The sequence below is a fragment of the Oncorhynchus mykiss genome, chromosome 15 (genome assembly GCF_013265735.2).
Source record: "Oncorhynchus mykiss isolate Arlee chromosome 15, USDA_OmykA_1.1, whole genome shotgun sequence".
Classification (NCBI taxonomy): Eukaryota; Metazoa; Chordata; class Actinopteri; order Salmoniformes; family Salmonidae; genus Oncorhynchus; species Oncorhynchus mykiss.
Genome location: NC_048579.1, coordinates 57,153,101 through 57,168,457, shown reverse-complemented (window position 1 = coordinate 57,168,457; position 15,357 = coordinate 57,153,101). Strand labels below are relative to the sequence as shown.

Below are 15,357 nucleotides of genomic sequence, written 5' to 3'. Positions count from 1 at the left end.
CATTTAGAGTATGTTTGATGGGAAAAGAACAGGCCTTAGGAGGTACTATCAACATTTACAGTAGAGGGTGTTACCTGCAAACAAAAACAAAATTATAAGAATTATGAATCATAGAGGCAGTTAGCCTCTGAGTGAGGTTTGCAGGCCATTGATCAGTAGGTCCCCCCCCTGCGAGAGGCCCAGTGACACACTAAGTGTGACACGGTGGAGGTGAAGTGAAACTATGAGCAGGTGATGCTTATTTTGGTCAATTGTCACAAGGTGAGAAAGTTAGAGGATGTTAGGTGTTGACCGGGTGGTTCTGCTCTTCCAGAGAAGAGGAAATGTCTCACACAGTATTGTAGTGCTTCCCCTAGTATCACATGGTAGAAGTAGCCACTAGACAGTACTGTAGCGCTTCCCCTAGCATCACAAGGTAGAAGTAGCCACTAGACAGTATTCTAGTGCTTCCTCTAGCATCACAAGGTAGAAGTAGCCACTAGACAGTACTGTAGCGCTTCCTCTAGCATCACAAGGTAGAAGTAGCCACTAGACAGTATTCTAGCGCTTCCCCTAGCATCACAAGGTAGAAGTAGCCACTAGACAGTATTGTAGCGCTTCCCCTAGCATCACAAGGTAGAAATAGCCACTAGACAGTATTGTAGCGCTTCCTCTAGCATCACAAGTTAGAAGTAGCCACTAGACAGTATTCTAGTGCTTCCCCTAGCATCACAAGGTAGAAGTAGCCACTAGACAGTATTCTAGTGCTTCCCCTAGCATCACAAGGTAGAAGTAGCCACTAGACAGTATTGTAGCGCTTCCCCTAGCATCACAAGGTACAAGTAGCCACTAGACAGTATTGTAGCGCTTCCTCTAGCATCACAAGGTAGAAGTAGCCACTAGACAGTATTGTAGCGCTTCCCCTAGCATCACAAGGTAGAAGTAGCCACTAGACAGTACAGTAGTGCTTCCTCTAGCATCAGGTAGGAGTAGCCACTAGACAGTACAGTAGTGCTTCCTCTAGCATCAGGTAGAAGTAGCCACTAGACAACTGACGTGTTGGTAGCAGCCCTGACCATAGTTCTAAGTTCTTTAGACCTCACCCTTATAGAGACCATAGTAACCAGAGTTCTCAATCATGGTCCTAACTCCAGGGGACCCACAGGGACTGTGCAGGATTTTGTTCCAGCATTGCACTGACACACCTGATTCCACTAATCATAAAAGCCCAGTTGATTCATTGAATCAGGTCAGTTACAGGCGGGAACTCTCAAAACTGGGCTCTTGGGCCTAAATTAGATACGGTGAGAGACCCTGATTGTCTTGGCTCAGAGGCACAACTATGTGAGCTTATCAACTGTGAAACCTCAGCAGAGTGAGTCTGGGCCAACCTGGACAGTTAGGTAGACTAGACTATAGTTGTCTCCTGGGTGACGAAGTAACAGAGTCTGATGTAAGAGAAGGGTTTCCTTGCAGAGCATTCAGACTGGAGCGTGACTGGAATGTGAACTGAGCCGGGCAGCGTGAGGGAATGTCAGACACACTACTATCAGCAGGACCTGCTGTTGGGTAAAAACTACTGGAGGTGGAGAAAGCGAGGAAGGGAGTGGGGTAGATACAGTGGGGAGAACAAGTATTTGATAACCTGCAAAATCGGCAGTGTTTCCTACTTACAAAGCATGTAGAGGTCTGTAATTTTTTATCATAGGTACACTTCAACTGTGAGAGACGGAATCTAAAACGAAAATCCAGAAAATCACATTGTATGATTTTTAAGTAATTAGTTTGCACTTTATTGCATGACATAAGTATTTGATCACCTACCAACCAGTAAGAATTCCAGCTCTCACAGACCTGTTAGATTTTCTTTAAGATGTCCTCCTGTTCTCCACTCATTACCTGTATTAACTGCACCTGTTTGAACTCGTTACCTGTATAAAAGACACCTGTCCACACACTCAATTAAACAGACTCCAACCTCTCCACAATGGCCACGACCAGAGAGCTGTGTAAGGACATCAGGGATAAAATTATAGACCTGCACAAGGCTGGGATGGGCTGAAAATGGAAAATGGAAGAAGTTCAAGATGACGGTCAATCACCCTCGGTCTAGGGCTCCATGCAAGATCTCACCTCGTGGCGCATCAATGATCATGAGGAAGGTGAGGGATCAGCCCAGAACTACACGGCAGGACCTGGTCAATGACCTGAAGAGAGCTGGGACCACAGTCTCAAAGAAAACCATTAGTAACGCACTACGCTGTCATGGATTAAAATCCTGCAGCGCACACAAGGTCCCCCTGCTCAAGCCAGCGCATATCCAGGCCCATCTGAAGTTTGCCAATGACCATCTGGATTTGCACGCCCAATTTTTCAGTTTTTGATTTGTTAAAAAAGTTTGAAATATCCAATAAATGTCGTTCCACTTCATGATTGTGTCCCACTTGTTGATTCTTCACAACAAAATACAGTTTTATATCTTTATGGTTGAAGCCTGAAATGTGGCAAAAGGTCGCAAAGTTCAAGGGGGCCGAATACTTTCGCAAGGCACTGTGTGTGTGTGTGTGTGTGTGTGTGTGTGTGTGTGTGTATAATATACACACACATTTTTTTTAATTTTTAAATCTGGCAATTAATCAGTATCGGCCTTTTTGTCCCCCAATAATCGGTATTGGCGTTGAAAAATCATAATCGGTCGACCTCTAGGCCAAACCCAGCCAATTGTGGGCCGCCCTATGGTACCCCCAATCACGGCCGGTTGTGATACAGCCTGGAGTCAAACCTGAGATGCAGTGCCTTAGACTGCTGCGCCACTCGGGAGCCCATCTTGGAGGATAGGCAGTTGGAATAGTGACTGGCTGTAGACTGAAAATTATCATATGGTCTTGGATGGACAGTCAATGGTATTACTGCACCATAGGAGCTAGGAACATAACCATTTCGCTACACCCACAATAACATCTACAAAATGTGTGTGACCAATTAGATTTGAAGGCAGGCTGATAACAGCCCTGTGTGTGTGTGTGTGTGTTGTGTTCTTGGCATCAGAACAGACCACAACCACAGCTTCTCGCTTTCGTCTCCAAACCACCATGACGTGACAGCTGGTAACCATGGTTACTGCAACTCACAGGATAAATTAGCAGACGGTGTGTGTCTGCATGGTGACGAGCGGAGCTGCTCTGGGACCTGCCATCACATTACATCACTTATCTTTAGCACATAGATCATTATCTTGATCTAATCTTCATAGTTCCAACATGATCAAGTATGTTTCTACCTGATAAAAAAAAAAGACGTCAGGACACCAACAAGGTTAGCGTGCTATGGTTACTGCACTGTGCAGCTCTGCATTTTTCAGGCTCCTGAGGCCAAACCACACATGGCCGGAAAAGTGGATCCATTACAGGCCCGATGCACAACGCACTCTTTCTCCCTCGCACACAGTATACAGGCCATAAACCTACTCAACACACATAACACAAAATTATATCATTTTCAAGCCCATCACCACACCCACTCTGACACAGTCCTCTCTCTTTAACGTGTGAGCCAGCCAGCCAGCGGTGTAATATGAATGAGGGTGCGGGTGAGTCACTCTCTCTGATTAAAAGCAGCAGTGCAGGCCCAGACCTAGCCCTCTTCTTGGTTCAGACATTGGGTGGGATGCACAATGTGACTGGTCACTGGAGAGTATGGCAATAAATCAATCAATAGGATCCAAATATCTCAAAATTTTGTCATTTTCTGAATTTAGAAATAGAAGACACCAGGGGAAAAACTTCACTATTCAAAGAAAGATAAACCCAATCCATTTCAAGTGATCTCCAGTAGCAACCAACACTGGCTTGCAGACAGACCAGAAGGGGGAAACTGCCATCGCCATGGTGACCGTCGCCATGGTGACCGTGAGGGTCATTTTCTTTGTGCAAAAAAAACAAAAAAGAACTCAACTAACTCACATCCTTCCTGCTAAACTTACCCCCCCCCCCCAAACAAAAATGCAGGCTTTCAAGGAGAGGAAATACTAAATTCTGAGAGAGAGGCTGTGTCCCAAATGGCACCCTATGTAGGCTACCCGAAATGCACGTCCTGGTCAAAAAGCAGTGCACTACATAGAGAATATGGTATCATTCAGACAAGAGAGATGTGATCAACAAGTCTTCACTTTAACATTTCCCTTTTTGTTTTGCAGCAAAACAGTCAAGGTCACTATTTGCTTCCAAATATGGTCGACTGATAAACATAACTCACTTCCTTTGCGCTCGTCTCAGAGGTCTTCTCCTCCTACTCTACTACTTTCTGGCCATGACCACACACACGGGTGAACTTTCCAGTGAATCTTAGCACTGTGAAATTAGTTTGATCTTAGAAAAAAAGTCTGACAGCTAAGTGCCTGTTCTGTTTCAGACTTCTCCATTTGAGCCCCTGTCTTTTCTACATTACCGGTATGCATATACAGCAGCCTACAGTATCTACCTGCCCTGTCTCAAAGCCCTTAGAGCCCTGGTCTAGAAAGAGTGTTTTGGCTTTAACCTATCTTTGACGGGGTCAGGTTAAGGGGTCAAGGAGAACTGATCTTACAGCAGTTCATAAGCGTCACATTCCTTGTGGAGCATGACACACACACACACATTGCACTACTCACACTCTTGGCCAGGTAGCACACAGTCTGTTATGTTGGCAACTCTAGTTTAGTAGTTTGTCACCTATCACATTCACATCACAGCTGTATGCAGACAGACTAGCGGGAAAGGATCCAAATATCTCCAACTTCAATCAGTGGCACTCTTCAGCATGTTAGCGCAATGCTATGCTAATATAATAGCCTACAGTTTTGAGGCCTGTCTGTAGTGGTCAATGACTTCTAGAGCAGGGATCATCAACTAGGCTAGGGCGGTATACCGTACATAGACACCCTATACCGAGGTATTTTGAAAAAGTGACGAAAGGGTTGTTCAATCTCTCTTTGAAGTTTAATACATTTGAATATTTGTTGGTGCGGTCTTGTTTAACAGAGAGACTATGAGGAGAGCTGTTACACAGGGCATTGACCATGGAGATGGACCACAACAGACAGAAGGCCTATGGCTTACTGACCATGCAGTAGTCTCCCAATGATCTCCTCTGAGTGGGACAGGGGTGGGTAGCTCAGGAAATTAAAACAATAGATTTACAGCAATCAAACTTATCAAAACCCTCTCCCTACACTTCACTTAGAGCAAATAAACTGAGGGATAGTAGATTCACTCACTAGGGCTGGGAATTGCCAGGGACCTCACGATACGATATTATCACTAAATAGGTTCCAATACAATATGGATTGCAATTCTCACAATTATATTGTATTAAGATCTACGATGTGAAGTCGTTTGTGGTGACCAAGGGCACGATATGGCATCCATAACAATATTGCGATATGTAACTATCTATTTTTTCCTCCATCACTATCGCTTCCCCTATGCCCGTCTTCCCCTTAACCAGCTCCCCAGGTACTAGTGTCTACCTCCCATCTAGTAGCTATCCCATCTAAAAGTATTGTCCTAACCCCACACCATCCATCACACACAGAACTTAGGAGTCCATCTCCAAGGTGTCAAAACGTCACGCTGTTACATTTGCTCTTCAGCTGGCCTACACAGGAAAGAGGCAGTGGATGATATAGCCATAGAGTTTCTAAACCCAGAGGCGCAACAACGCGAGACTTCCGGGAACGCTTGCGAAACAGACCAAGCAGACCGGCCGGGACTTGGGAAGTCAATGAGAGAAGTGAAAGACTATTTGTTAGTAGTCAATTGTCTCGAAATCTAAAAAGGCACAATCTAGATGAAAAGATTTGGCATGGGTCCCAAGATCCTCTAAAGGTTCTACAGCTGCACCATCGAGAACATCCTGACTGGTTGCGTCACCGCCTGGTATGGCAACTGCTCTGCATCTGACCGTAAGGCACTACAGAGGGTAGTGCAAACGGCCCAGTACATCACTGGGGCCAAGCTTCCTGCCATCCAGGACATATATAATAGGCGGTGTCAGAGGAAAATACATAAAATTGTCAGAGACTCCAGTCACGCAAGTCATAGACTGTTTTCTCTGCTACCGCACGACAAGTGGTACAATGATGAAAATAATCATGGCCTCTAAACCTTCAAGCTGCATACTGGACCCTATTCCAACTAAACTACTGAAAGAGCTGCTTCCTGTGCTTGGCCCTCCTATGTTGAACATAATAAACGGCTCTCTATCCACCGGATGTGTACCAAACTCACTAAAAGTGGCAGTAATAAAGCCTCTCTTGAAAAAGCCAAACCTTGACCCAGAAAATATAAAAAACTATCAGCCTATATCAAATCTTCCATACCTCTCAAAAAAATTTGAAAAGCTGTTGCGCAGCAACTCACTGCCTTCCTGAAGACAAACAATGTATACAAAATGCTTCAGTCTGGTTTTAGACCCCATCATAGCACTGAGACGGCACTTGTGAAGGTGGTAAATGACATTTTAATGGCATCGGACCGAGGCTCTGCATCTTCTGTTGAATCTGACAATTAATCTTAATGGTTGTACAGTCGTCTCAAATAAAACTGTGAAGGACCTCAGGCGTTACTCTGGACCCTGATCTCTCTTTTGAAGAACATATCAAGACCATTTCAAGGACAGCTTTTTTCCATCTACGTAACATTGCAAAAATCAGAAACTTTCTGTCCAAAAATGATGCAGAAAAATTAATCCATGCTTTTGTTACTTCTAGGTTAGACTACTGCAATGCGCTACTTTCCGGCTACCCGGATAAAGCACTAAATCAACTTCAGTTAGTGCTAAATACGGCTGCTAGAATCTTGACTAGAACCAAAAAAAATGATCATATTACTCCAGTGCTAGCCTCTCTACACTGGCTTCCTGTCAAAGCAAGGGCTGATTTCAAGGTTTTACTGCTAACCTACAAAGCATTACATGGGCTTGCTCCTACCTATCTCTCTGATTTGGTCCTGCCGTACATACCTACACGTACGCTACGGTCACAAGACGCAGGCCTCCTAATTGTCCCTAGAATTTCTAAGCAAACAGCTGGAGGCAGGGCTTTCTCCTATAGAGCTCCATTTTTATGGAACGGTCTGCCTACCCATGTCAGAGACGCAGACTCGGTCTCAACCTTTAAGTCTTTTACTGAAGACTCATCTCTTCAGTGGGTCATATGATTGAGTGTAGTCTGGCCCAAGAGTGGGAAGGTGAACGGAAAGGCTCTGGAACAACGAACCGCCCTTGCTGTCTCTGCCTGGCCGGTTCCCCTCTTTCCACTGAGATTCTCTGCCTCTAACCCTATTACAGGGGCTGAGTCACTGGCTTACTGGGGCTCGCTCATGCCGTCCCTGGAGGGGGTGCGCGTCACCTGAGTGGGTTGATTCACTGATGTGGTCATTCTGTCTGGGTTGCCCCCCCCCCCACCAAGCACCAAGTCTACACCCAAGCCACTCGACTGCTGAACAATTAGTCAAATTGACACCGGACAATTTACATTGACACACCCTCCCTTCTGTACACTGCTGCTACTTGCTGTTTGTTATCTATGCGTATTCACTTCACCCCCACCTACATGCACAAATTACCTCAACTAATCTGTACCGGTACCCCCCTGTATATAGCATCGTTATTGTTGTTATTTTCATGTTACTTTTTATTTTAGTCTACTTGGTAAATATTTTCTTAACTCTTCTTGAACTGCACTGTGGGTTAAGAGCTTGTAAGTAAGCATTTCAAGGTAGTCTACACTTGTTGTATTCGGCACATGTGACAAATAAAGTTTGATTTGATTGGATTCAAGCCAATGTCACTTCAGTCTCATTTTCACCTCATTTAAACACCAGATTCACTTAAAAAGGCACATCTCAATAGGTGGTCCAGGTAAGTTATGACATAGCACAAGTGGTGGGGGTGGGCCTTTCCTCTTTTGTTCCTATACTGTTCCACAATCAAGGTAGGGGGCTGATGACATCACAACTTCCATCAGACCAACTCCTTGAATGCCCTACTCCATGAACTTTTGCTCAAAACATTATTTTACCATTTGCTGTGTGTACATTACTATATTCAGAATTGGGGTATCGCTTTTCAACAGTTTTTTTATTTATTTTTTAATCGCTGTAGGATGCCTATCAAAATCACACTAATAGAAAAACCACAGAATGTGATGCAAGTCCAACAGGAGACCACTTGAGGTCTGAAAAATCTGAGAAATGTAGATTTTTAGGTGTAATTACACTTTAATTCAAGTGTGCACCTAGCAAGAGGCTGTTCAGCTACGTTTTTGTAACACACATTGGACGGTAGAGTTTGCACACCAAATACCCACTGGATTGATGAAAATAATCATGATATTTTGAGTTAAGCCATAGCCTACTTTTTAGTTAACATTTAATTGAGAAGGTTTTTTGGGAAAGCCTTTCCATCTGCCAGAAGACAACGGCTACAGAAAGTGGTACACACCCATACACAGACAGTGGCATTCTCGTTGCCCCTTCAAAAAGTTGCAGGAAATACAAATCACTGATGAATTCTGTTCATGTCTTATGATAAAGTTGGGCATAAAGTTGGGCAAAATAATTGTTCAATACATATGGTTAAATTCCGATTTAACGCCGGAATTCTATAACAGGCAGTATCAGAGGAAGGCCCTAAAAATTGTCAGACTCCAGCCACCCAAGTCAGACTGTCTAGGACCAAAAGGCTCCTGAACTGCTTCTACCCCCAAGCCATAAGACTGCTGAACAGTTCATCAAATGGCTACCTAGACTATTTGCATTGACGCCCTTTTTTCTGCACTGACCCTCTTGCACTGGCTCTAAGCACACTCACTGGACTACACACACACACACACACACGCTGCTACTCAGTTTATTATGTGGCCTGATTGCCTAGTCCCTTTTACCCCTACCTACATGTACATATTACATCAGCTACCTGGTACCCTTGCACCAGTACTCCTTGTATATAGCCTCGTTATTGTGATTTCATTGTGTTACAATTTCCTTTTTTTATTTAGCTAATTGTTCTTTTTAACTCTGCATTGTTGGGAAAGGGCTCTTAAGTAAACATTAGCTGATACCTATTGTATTCGGCGCATGTGACAAATAAAATTAGATTCTGACTCCGCATAGCTGGCTATGTGAAACGTGATCGATAATTAATGTGCCAGAAAACAATCATTTGGCTAATTGGGTTTTGACTCATCGTTACCACTTATATTACATGGGGATGTGCAAATTCACAAGCATCATGCGCTCTCCCTCCCCTGTGTGAGGGAGAGATGATGTGTGTGGGATTAGGCGAAACACAGTGGGACACCAGATTATAATTCCTTTCTTTGATGGCGATGATGAAGGGGAGGTGGTCTTGATCATAGATAATCTAGTCCCACCGCTGATATACCCTGGGGGGGATTGGAACAATTACTCCTCTAATCCCAGCCTGACTGGGAACAGGATTGCCCCAGTCCTGCCCTGAGGGGTAACAGCAGGAGGAAAAGGGTGAGGGGGATAAATTCTCAAAATTCCATGGAAGACCATCAAAGCAAAGCAGGGCTGGGCATTGCCAGGGACCTCACGATAGAATATTATCACGATATTTGGTGCCAATACAATATGTATTGCGATTCTCATGATTGGCTCCCTAATTAAAATGAAGATTGAGTAAAAGCCATGAAGGAAAAATACTTGAGTATTGGAGCCTACTACCACAAAAATGATATTTGCAAAACAATAAGATCAAATAATATCCCGATATATATCGTCAAATAATATCCCGATATGTAACTGTATCAATTTTTATCCCCATCACTAGCTTCTAGAAGTGGGTCACTGAGGGCAGGCTGCAGGGCCCAGGGGCACTCGTCTGCCTCCTGAATAAGGAGCATTCATTACAGCAGACAGACGGCAATGAAACAGCCACACGCACACACAGCCCTGGGCTGGGGCAGGGACATAAACAAAAGTCCCTCACTATAAGAGCAGTAGGCTTACATCCAGGTCAGAGCAGGGACCAGAGTCACATCATGTCTGCAGGGAGAGAAGTATCCGGCACAAGCCCTGAGAGAGACCAGATCAGCCAGTATTCAGTGTAGCTCCACACGGAGACAAGCAGTGTCTGTTTACAGCCTAACAGACAGGGAGATGGTAACGTTACCATGGCATGACGAGTCCGATGGTAGAAACATTCCGACACACACACCACACTCACAGCTCTGTCCCCCTTCCAGCAGCACCCCCGTCCCCTATGAAAGACAGATTGTGAGGTCTATTTCTGGAGGTCCTGAGTGGCTGCAGCCTGGCCTGCTCTGGAACCAGGGAGGAAGTGGTAGCCACAGATCGAGAAGAGAGGAGTGCTGGCAAGCTCTCGCTCTCGCCTTCTCCCTCGCTCGTGTCCTTTTCCGCTGCAATGGTTGTTGTGGTGTTTCAGTCTCACTCTGGCGCTCTCCAAATGTAAAGCTGATTCAAATTGTCCAGCAAAACGTAGGCATATCTATTAGAGGTCGACCGATTATGATTTTTCAACGCTGATACCAATACCGATTATTGGAGGACCAAAAAGGCCGATATCGATTAAAATCGGCTGATTTTTATTTATTTATTTGTAATAATGACAATTACAACAATACTGAATGAACACTTATTTTAACTTAATATAATACATCAATAAAATCAATTTAGCCTAAAGTAAATAATGAAACGTTCAATTTGGTTTAAATAATGCAAAAACAAAGTGTTGGAGAAGAAAGTAAAAGTGCAATATGTGCTATGTAAGAAAGCAAATGTTTCAGTTCCTTGCTCAGAACATGAGAACATATGAAAGCTGGTGGTTCCTTTTAACAAGAGTCTTCAATATTCCCAGGTAAGAATTTTTAGGTTGTAGTTATTATAGGAATTATAGGACTATTTCCCTCTATACCATTTGTATTTCATTAACATTTGACTATTGGATGTTCTTATAGGCACTTTAGTATTGCCAGTGTAACAGTATAGCTTCCGTCCCTCTCCTCGCTCCTCCCTGGGCTCGAACCAGCAACACAACGACAACAGCCACCATCGAAGCAGCGTTACCCATGCAGAGCAAAGGGAACAACTACTAGAAGGCTCAGAGTGAGTGACGTTTGAAACGCTATTAGCGCACGCTAACTAGCTAGCCATTTCACTTCGGTTACACCAACCTCATCTCAGGAGTTGATAGGCTTGAAGTCATAAACAGCGCAATGCTTGACGCACAACGAAGAGCTGCTGGCAAAACGCACAAAAGTGCTGTTTGAATTCATGTTTACGCGCCTGCTTCTGCCTACCACCGCTCAGTCAGATACTTAGATACTTGTATGCTCAGTCAGATTATATGCACCGCAGGACACGCTAGATAATATCTAGTAATATCATCAACCATGTGTAGTTAACTAGTGATTATGATTGATTGTTTTTTATAAGATAAGTTTAATGCTAGCTAGCAACTTACCTTGTCTTACTGCATTCGCATAACAGGCAGTCTCCTTGTGGAGTGCAACAAGAGAGAGACAGGTAGTTATTGCGTTGGACTAGTTAACTGTAAGGTTGCAAGATTGGATCCCCCGAGCTGACAAAGTGAAAATCTGTTGTTCTGCCCCTGAACGAGGCAGTTAACCCACCATCCCTAGGCCGTCATTGAAATTAAGAATGTGTTCTTAACTTGCCTAGTTAAATAAAGGTATAAAAAAAAAGTATTACTTTTTTATTAAAATGGCAAATCGGCGCCCAAAAATACCGATTTCCGATTATGAAAACTTGAAATCGGCCCTAATTAAATCGGCCATTCCGATTAATCGGTCGACCTCTAATATCTATGCACCTGACCTAAAGAACCAGTGGGTGAATCTCCTGGCTGTCAATGACAAGAATGCTGCTCACCTATCGCTGATAGGTATTTCGTATTATAATGAATTGGACACAACATTACAGTAGGTGGCATTCTTCATGCTTCTCTATATAGGTCTGTTTACCTCTAGCTCTTGTAAAGGGAGCAGAGGCACAGTGCTGAGCTCTGGTCCAGGCTCTCTCACAGTGCCAGAGCTGTCACTCCTGGGTGAAAAACAACTGCTGTGCATTCTGTCTAGTCCCCCACTTCTGCATACACAAACAGTAACACTCCTCCAGCTGCCTGGGAGGGAGGTAGAAAAGAAGGGGTCAGAACGGAGAGCAGTGTGTGTTGCGGCTGATCATGAAATGAGGCCCTTGGCTTCTACAAAATTAACGACAACTCCCCACCCACATGAGAACACACACCCCCCCACCCCCCTTCTCCCAGTTTTCATAGAACACAAAACACAGAGGGACAATCTGGATTCTCGCTCTAAACACATCTCCCAAGGGTCCGCTCTCCTATTTCCTGTTTGGGCCGGGAGCACCGCGAACGGAGCATTTGATTCGCCACAGTGTTCTCAGCACAAAAGGGGACAGCAGTCAAAACAGAGCTACACAAGAAACCCCAGTCAGGCTGACCACACCCTGGCCACAGACCGGCCATCTTGGCTCCCTATGTGAAGTCTATCTGATCGATGAGAGTTTGGGTTGAGCACAATTATCAGGCAACGTGACACCTTAGTGACTAATGGAGGGTGTGAATGGGAGCTGCAGGCAGCGGTCATCAAGGCAGGGACGTGCCCTACAACCAGCTCACACCCCCAAACTGTCAGTCAGCAGTTGTGAAACATTCCAGGCCTGTGTGTGTGTGTGTGTGTGTGCGTCAGTCAAAACACAGATGAAGCAACACCTCCACACCTGTACATTCAGGACATCGCAGGACAGGCAGGCTGCAGCTCTGTCAAAATGTCAGGGAGCACCAAGCTCTCTCTGGCATGTGAGAATGATGTCAGAAGACAATGTTATTGCCCCTGGGAGCATGCATCAGCCTAACAGAATAAAGAGTATCAAATTGTAGTATCGATCTGATTGCAGAAGAGTGGGTAGCCACTTTAGGTAATGAGTATGGAGTCAGTGTTCAGTAAGACTAAAATAAGCTTGTGTTGTTGAAAAGTAAATTGCATACTTTAAAGAATAAAATGTCAGATGCATATGTTGCAGCAAGTTATTTACTATGCATGTATTTATTATGCATTTGGCTGCTGTAAAAGGGTTTCAACTACAGACCAATCATCATCCCTGAGTCTTGTTTTTTTATTGGGTAAGGAGGCCTCGTTTCTCCTTGATCGCCTCAGCGCTTGGGGTTTTTAATGTCTGCTTCCCAGATGCTTTACAGGCTAGTCTGCATTCAGCAGCAAGAACAGCAGGGTAGATACAGGAAGGAGAGACATTCTGCAGTGTGCAACGTCCACATTATAACATCCTGCCGCTGAACCTTGCAGGGATTGTCCCCCTTCAAAACAGACATGCATTAAAATGTATGCAAAGAAAATCAAAATGTTCATTGTCCAACCTCAACTTTCCAACCAAGAAATAAGTAGACAAGCCAGTTCTTGCTTGATTTTAGACGCTGAGAACTTGTCATGCTACGATGCTTCTGCATGCTCCATCTAAATAAGTAATAAACAGAATCCATTCTATAAATAAAAGACGTTACAAGTTTCCAACTAGCTTATTATATTCATCGGATAAGGCGGCTTTAATATTTCATGGTGAACAGGCCATTATACCGCACAGATCTAGGACACCGCACAAACCGGGGGGAGCGTCGGATAACGGTCCCAAAAGCTCAGCGTCCGAAACACAACAGGAAGAAAACTGAGCATCTACGGGGCTCGGTTCGGGCCGCTCTGGTTCAAGTGGCTTGGGGAGGGGCAAAGCCATCTAGGTTAGTCCACAAACAAAAACAGACAAAGAAAACAACAATACTTCCATTTCGAAAACATACGTTAGTTGTTCACAAGAATAGTACGCTTTTATCAAGCATATATTTGCTTTGCTTCTCAGAATGACCAGTTAGTCCTTATAATTTCGACCTCGTCATGTAAAATCTCGACATGAATGTGTGACGTTTGCTTTACTAGGTAATTCCTGTTAGCTTGGCGAGAGGTGACAGAAAATGGTTTCGCTTTAGTTAAATAAATTGGTTTAATAAACCCATATTAGCTAGAAATCTACTCTAACCAACGCCGCCAAACATGTCGTTAGCTAGCAAGCTAACAAGTATCCTCTACCAAGCTAATTAGCTTGCAAGTTTACTTAAGTTATTAGTTAGCTAGATATGGCTGTGAAAAGTATGCATGACATAAAATAAAATGAACTCTTTCCTCGTGGTTTGAAATAACACCAGACGGCGGGCTAATCTCAAGAGGCCTTTGACATCCGCGATTTGTAGTTCAGTGCCCTGACGGATAAAACACCCCACAACTGTGGGACGCCGTTTTGTCCCGGTCCGTCCCCGCCTCCCTTTCCTCCGCCTCCCCATGTTTACCAGGGCTGAACCGCGGCTAATACGCCAGTATTAGCTAGCTAGCACTTAGGAAAATAGCTAGCCCAAAACTCACCTCTCTTATCGAGGTCGTAACCGACCACCACGAAGTAGTCGGCGAGCCTGGCCATCTCGGAGTTCACGGAGACAAGCCTTTATTGCGGTATCCTTTCCCTTTACCGTCGATATTCCATTCACATTCTATTGGCGAAAGACACATCACGGGCGACAGTAGCATCCTTCCTGCTGTATCCTGCCGCCATACCGTCAGTATGTCTTGCGCTGACAGCAGAGTGTGATGATTCTGCGCACTGGGTTACAGGGAGCGGCGCATGGCAAGAATGTCCCACAACGTCCCATTAATGTAGTTGGGTGTTGATCCCTTGTAAAAAAAACTAAACCACTGTTGCCTAGAAAGGCAGCATGTTGTTAGCTAGATGCTGACAATTATCTTACTGAAAACATGCACATTCCAGCGTAAAACTGCAGAGCACTTAGTATTATTACATTCAACAATATCACCTTTAAAATACAGCAGTCCCAACACAGAAAAACTCTTGCCTCATAATGAACATACACTTTTACGCTGCTGCTACTCTCTGTTTATTATCTATGCATAGTCACTTTAACTCTACCTACATGTACATATTACCTCAATTAACCGGTGCCCCCGCACATTGACTCTGTACTGGTACCCCCATATATAGTCTCTCTATTGTTATTTTACTGCTGCTCTTTAATTATTTGTTACTTTAATTTTAAATGTTTACTTATCTATTTTTAACTTAACACATTTTTTTCTTAAAATGCATTGTTGGTTAAGGGCTTGTATGTAAGCATTTCACTATAAGGTTTGATTTGATGTGTCTTTCTCAAGGCATTGTGGGGGAACTTGATCATTGTAACTAAGGCCAGAAGGCTCTAGGTCGTTCTCTCAGGTCTTTCTGGTGTGTTTGGACCATC

The 15,357-nt window shown here is 44.1% G+C and overlaps 1 protein-coding gene across 10 annotated transcripts in view; it reads right to left on the bottom strand.

Moving 5' to 3' along the window:
• The window catches only part of sbf1 (SET binding factor 1), a 76,361-nt gene extending 61,644 nt beyond the window's left edge, over positions 1-14,717 (bottom strand). For 5 of the 10 annotated variants that reach the window (XM_036944739.1, XM_036944740.1, XM_036944741.1 and 2 more), the window contains exon 1: positions 14,471-14,717. In XM_036944739.1, coding sequence (XP_036800634.1) covers positions 14,471-14,525 — 55 coding nt within the window. In that variant the 5' untranslated portion in view covers positions 14,526-14,717. The remainder of the gene's footprint in view (positions 1-14,470) is intronic. The other 5 variants (XM_036944744.1, XM_036944742.1, XM_036944745.1 and 2 more) reach the window with 1 other exon arrangement.
• Between the last annotated feature and the right edge of the window lie 640 nt (positions 14,718-15,357).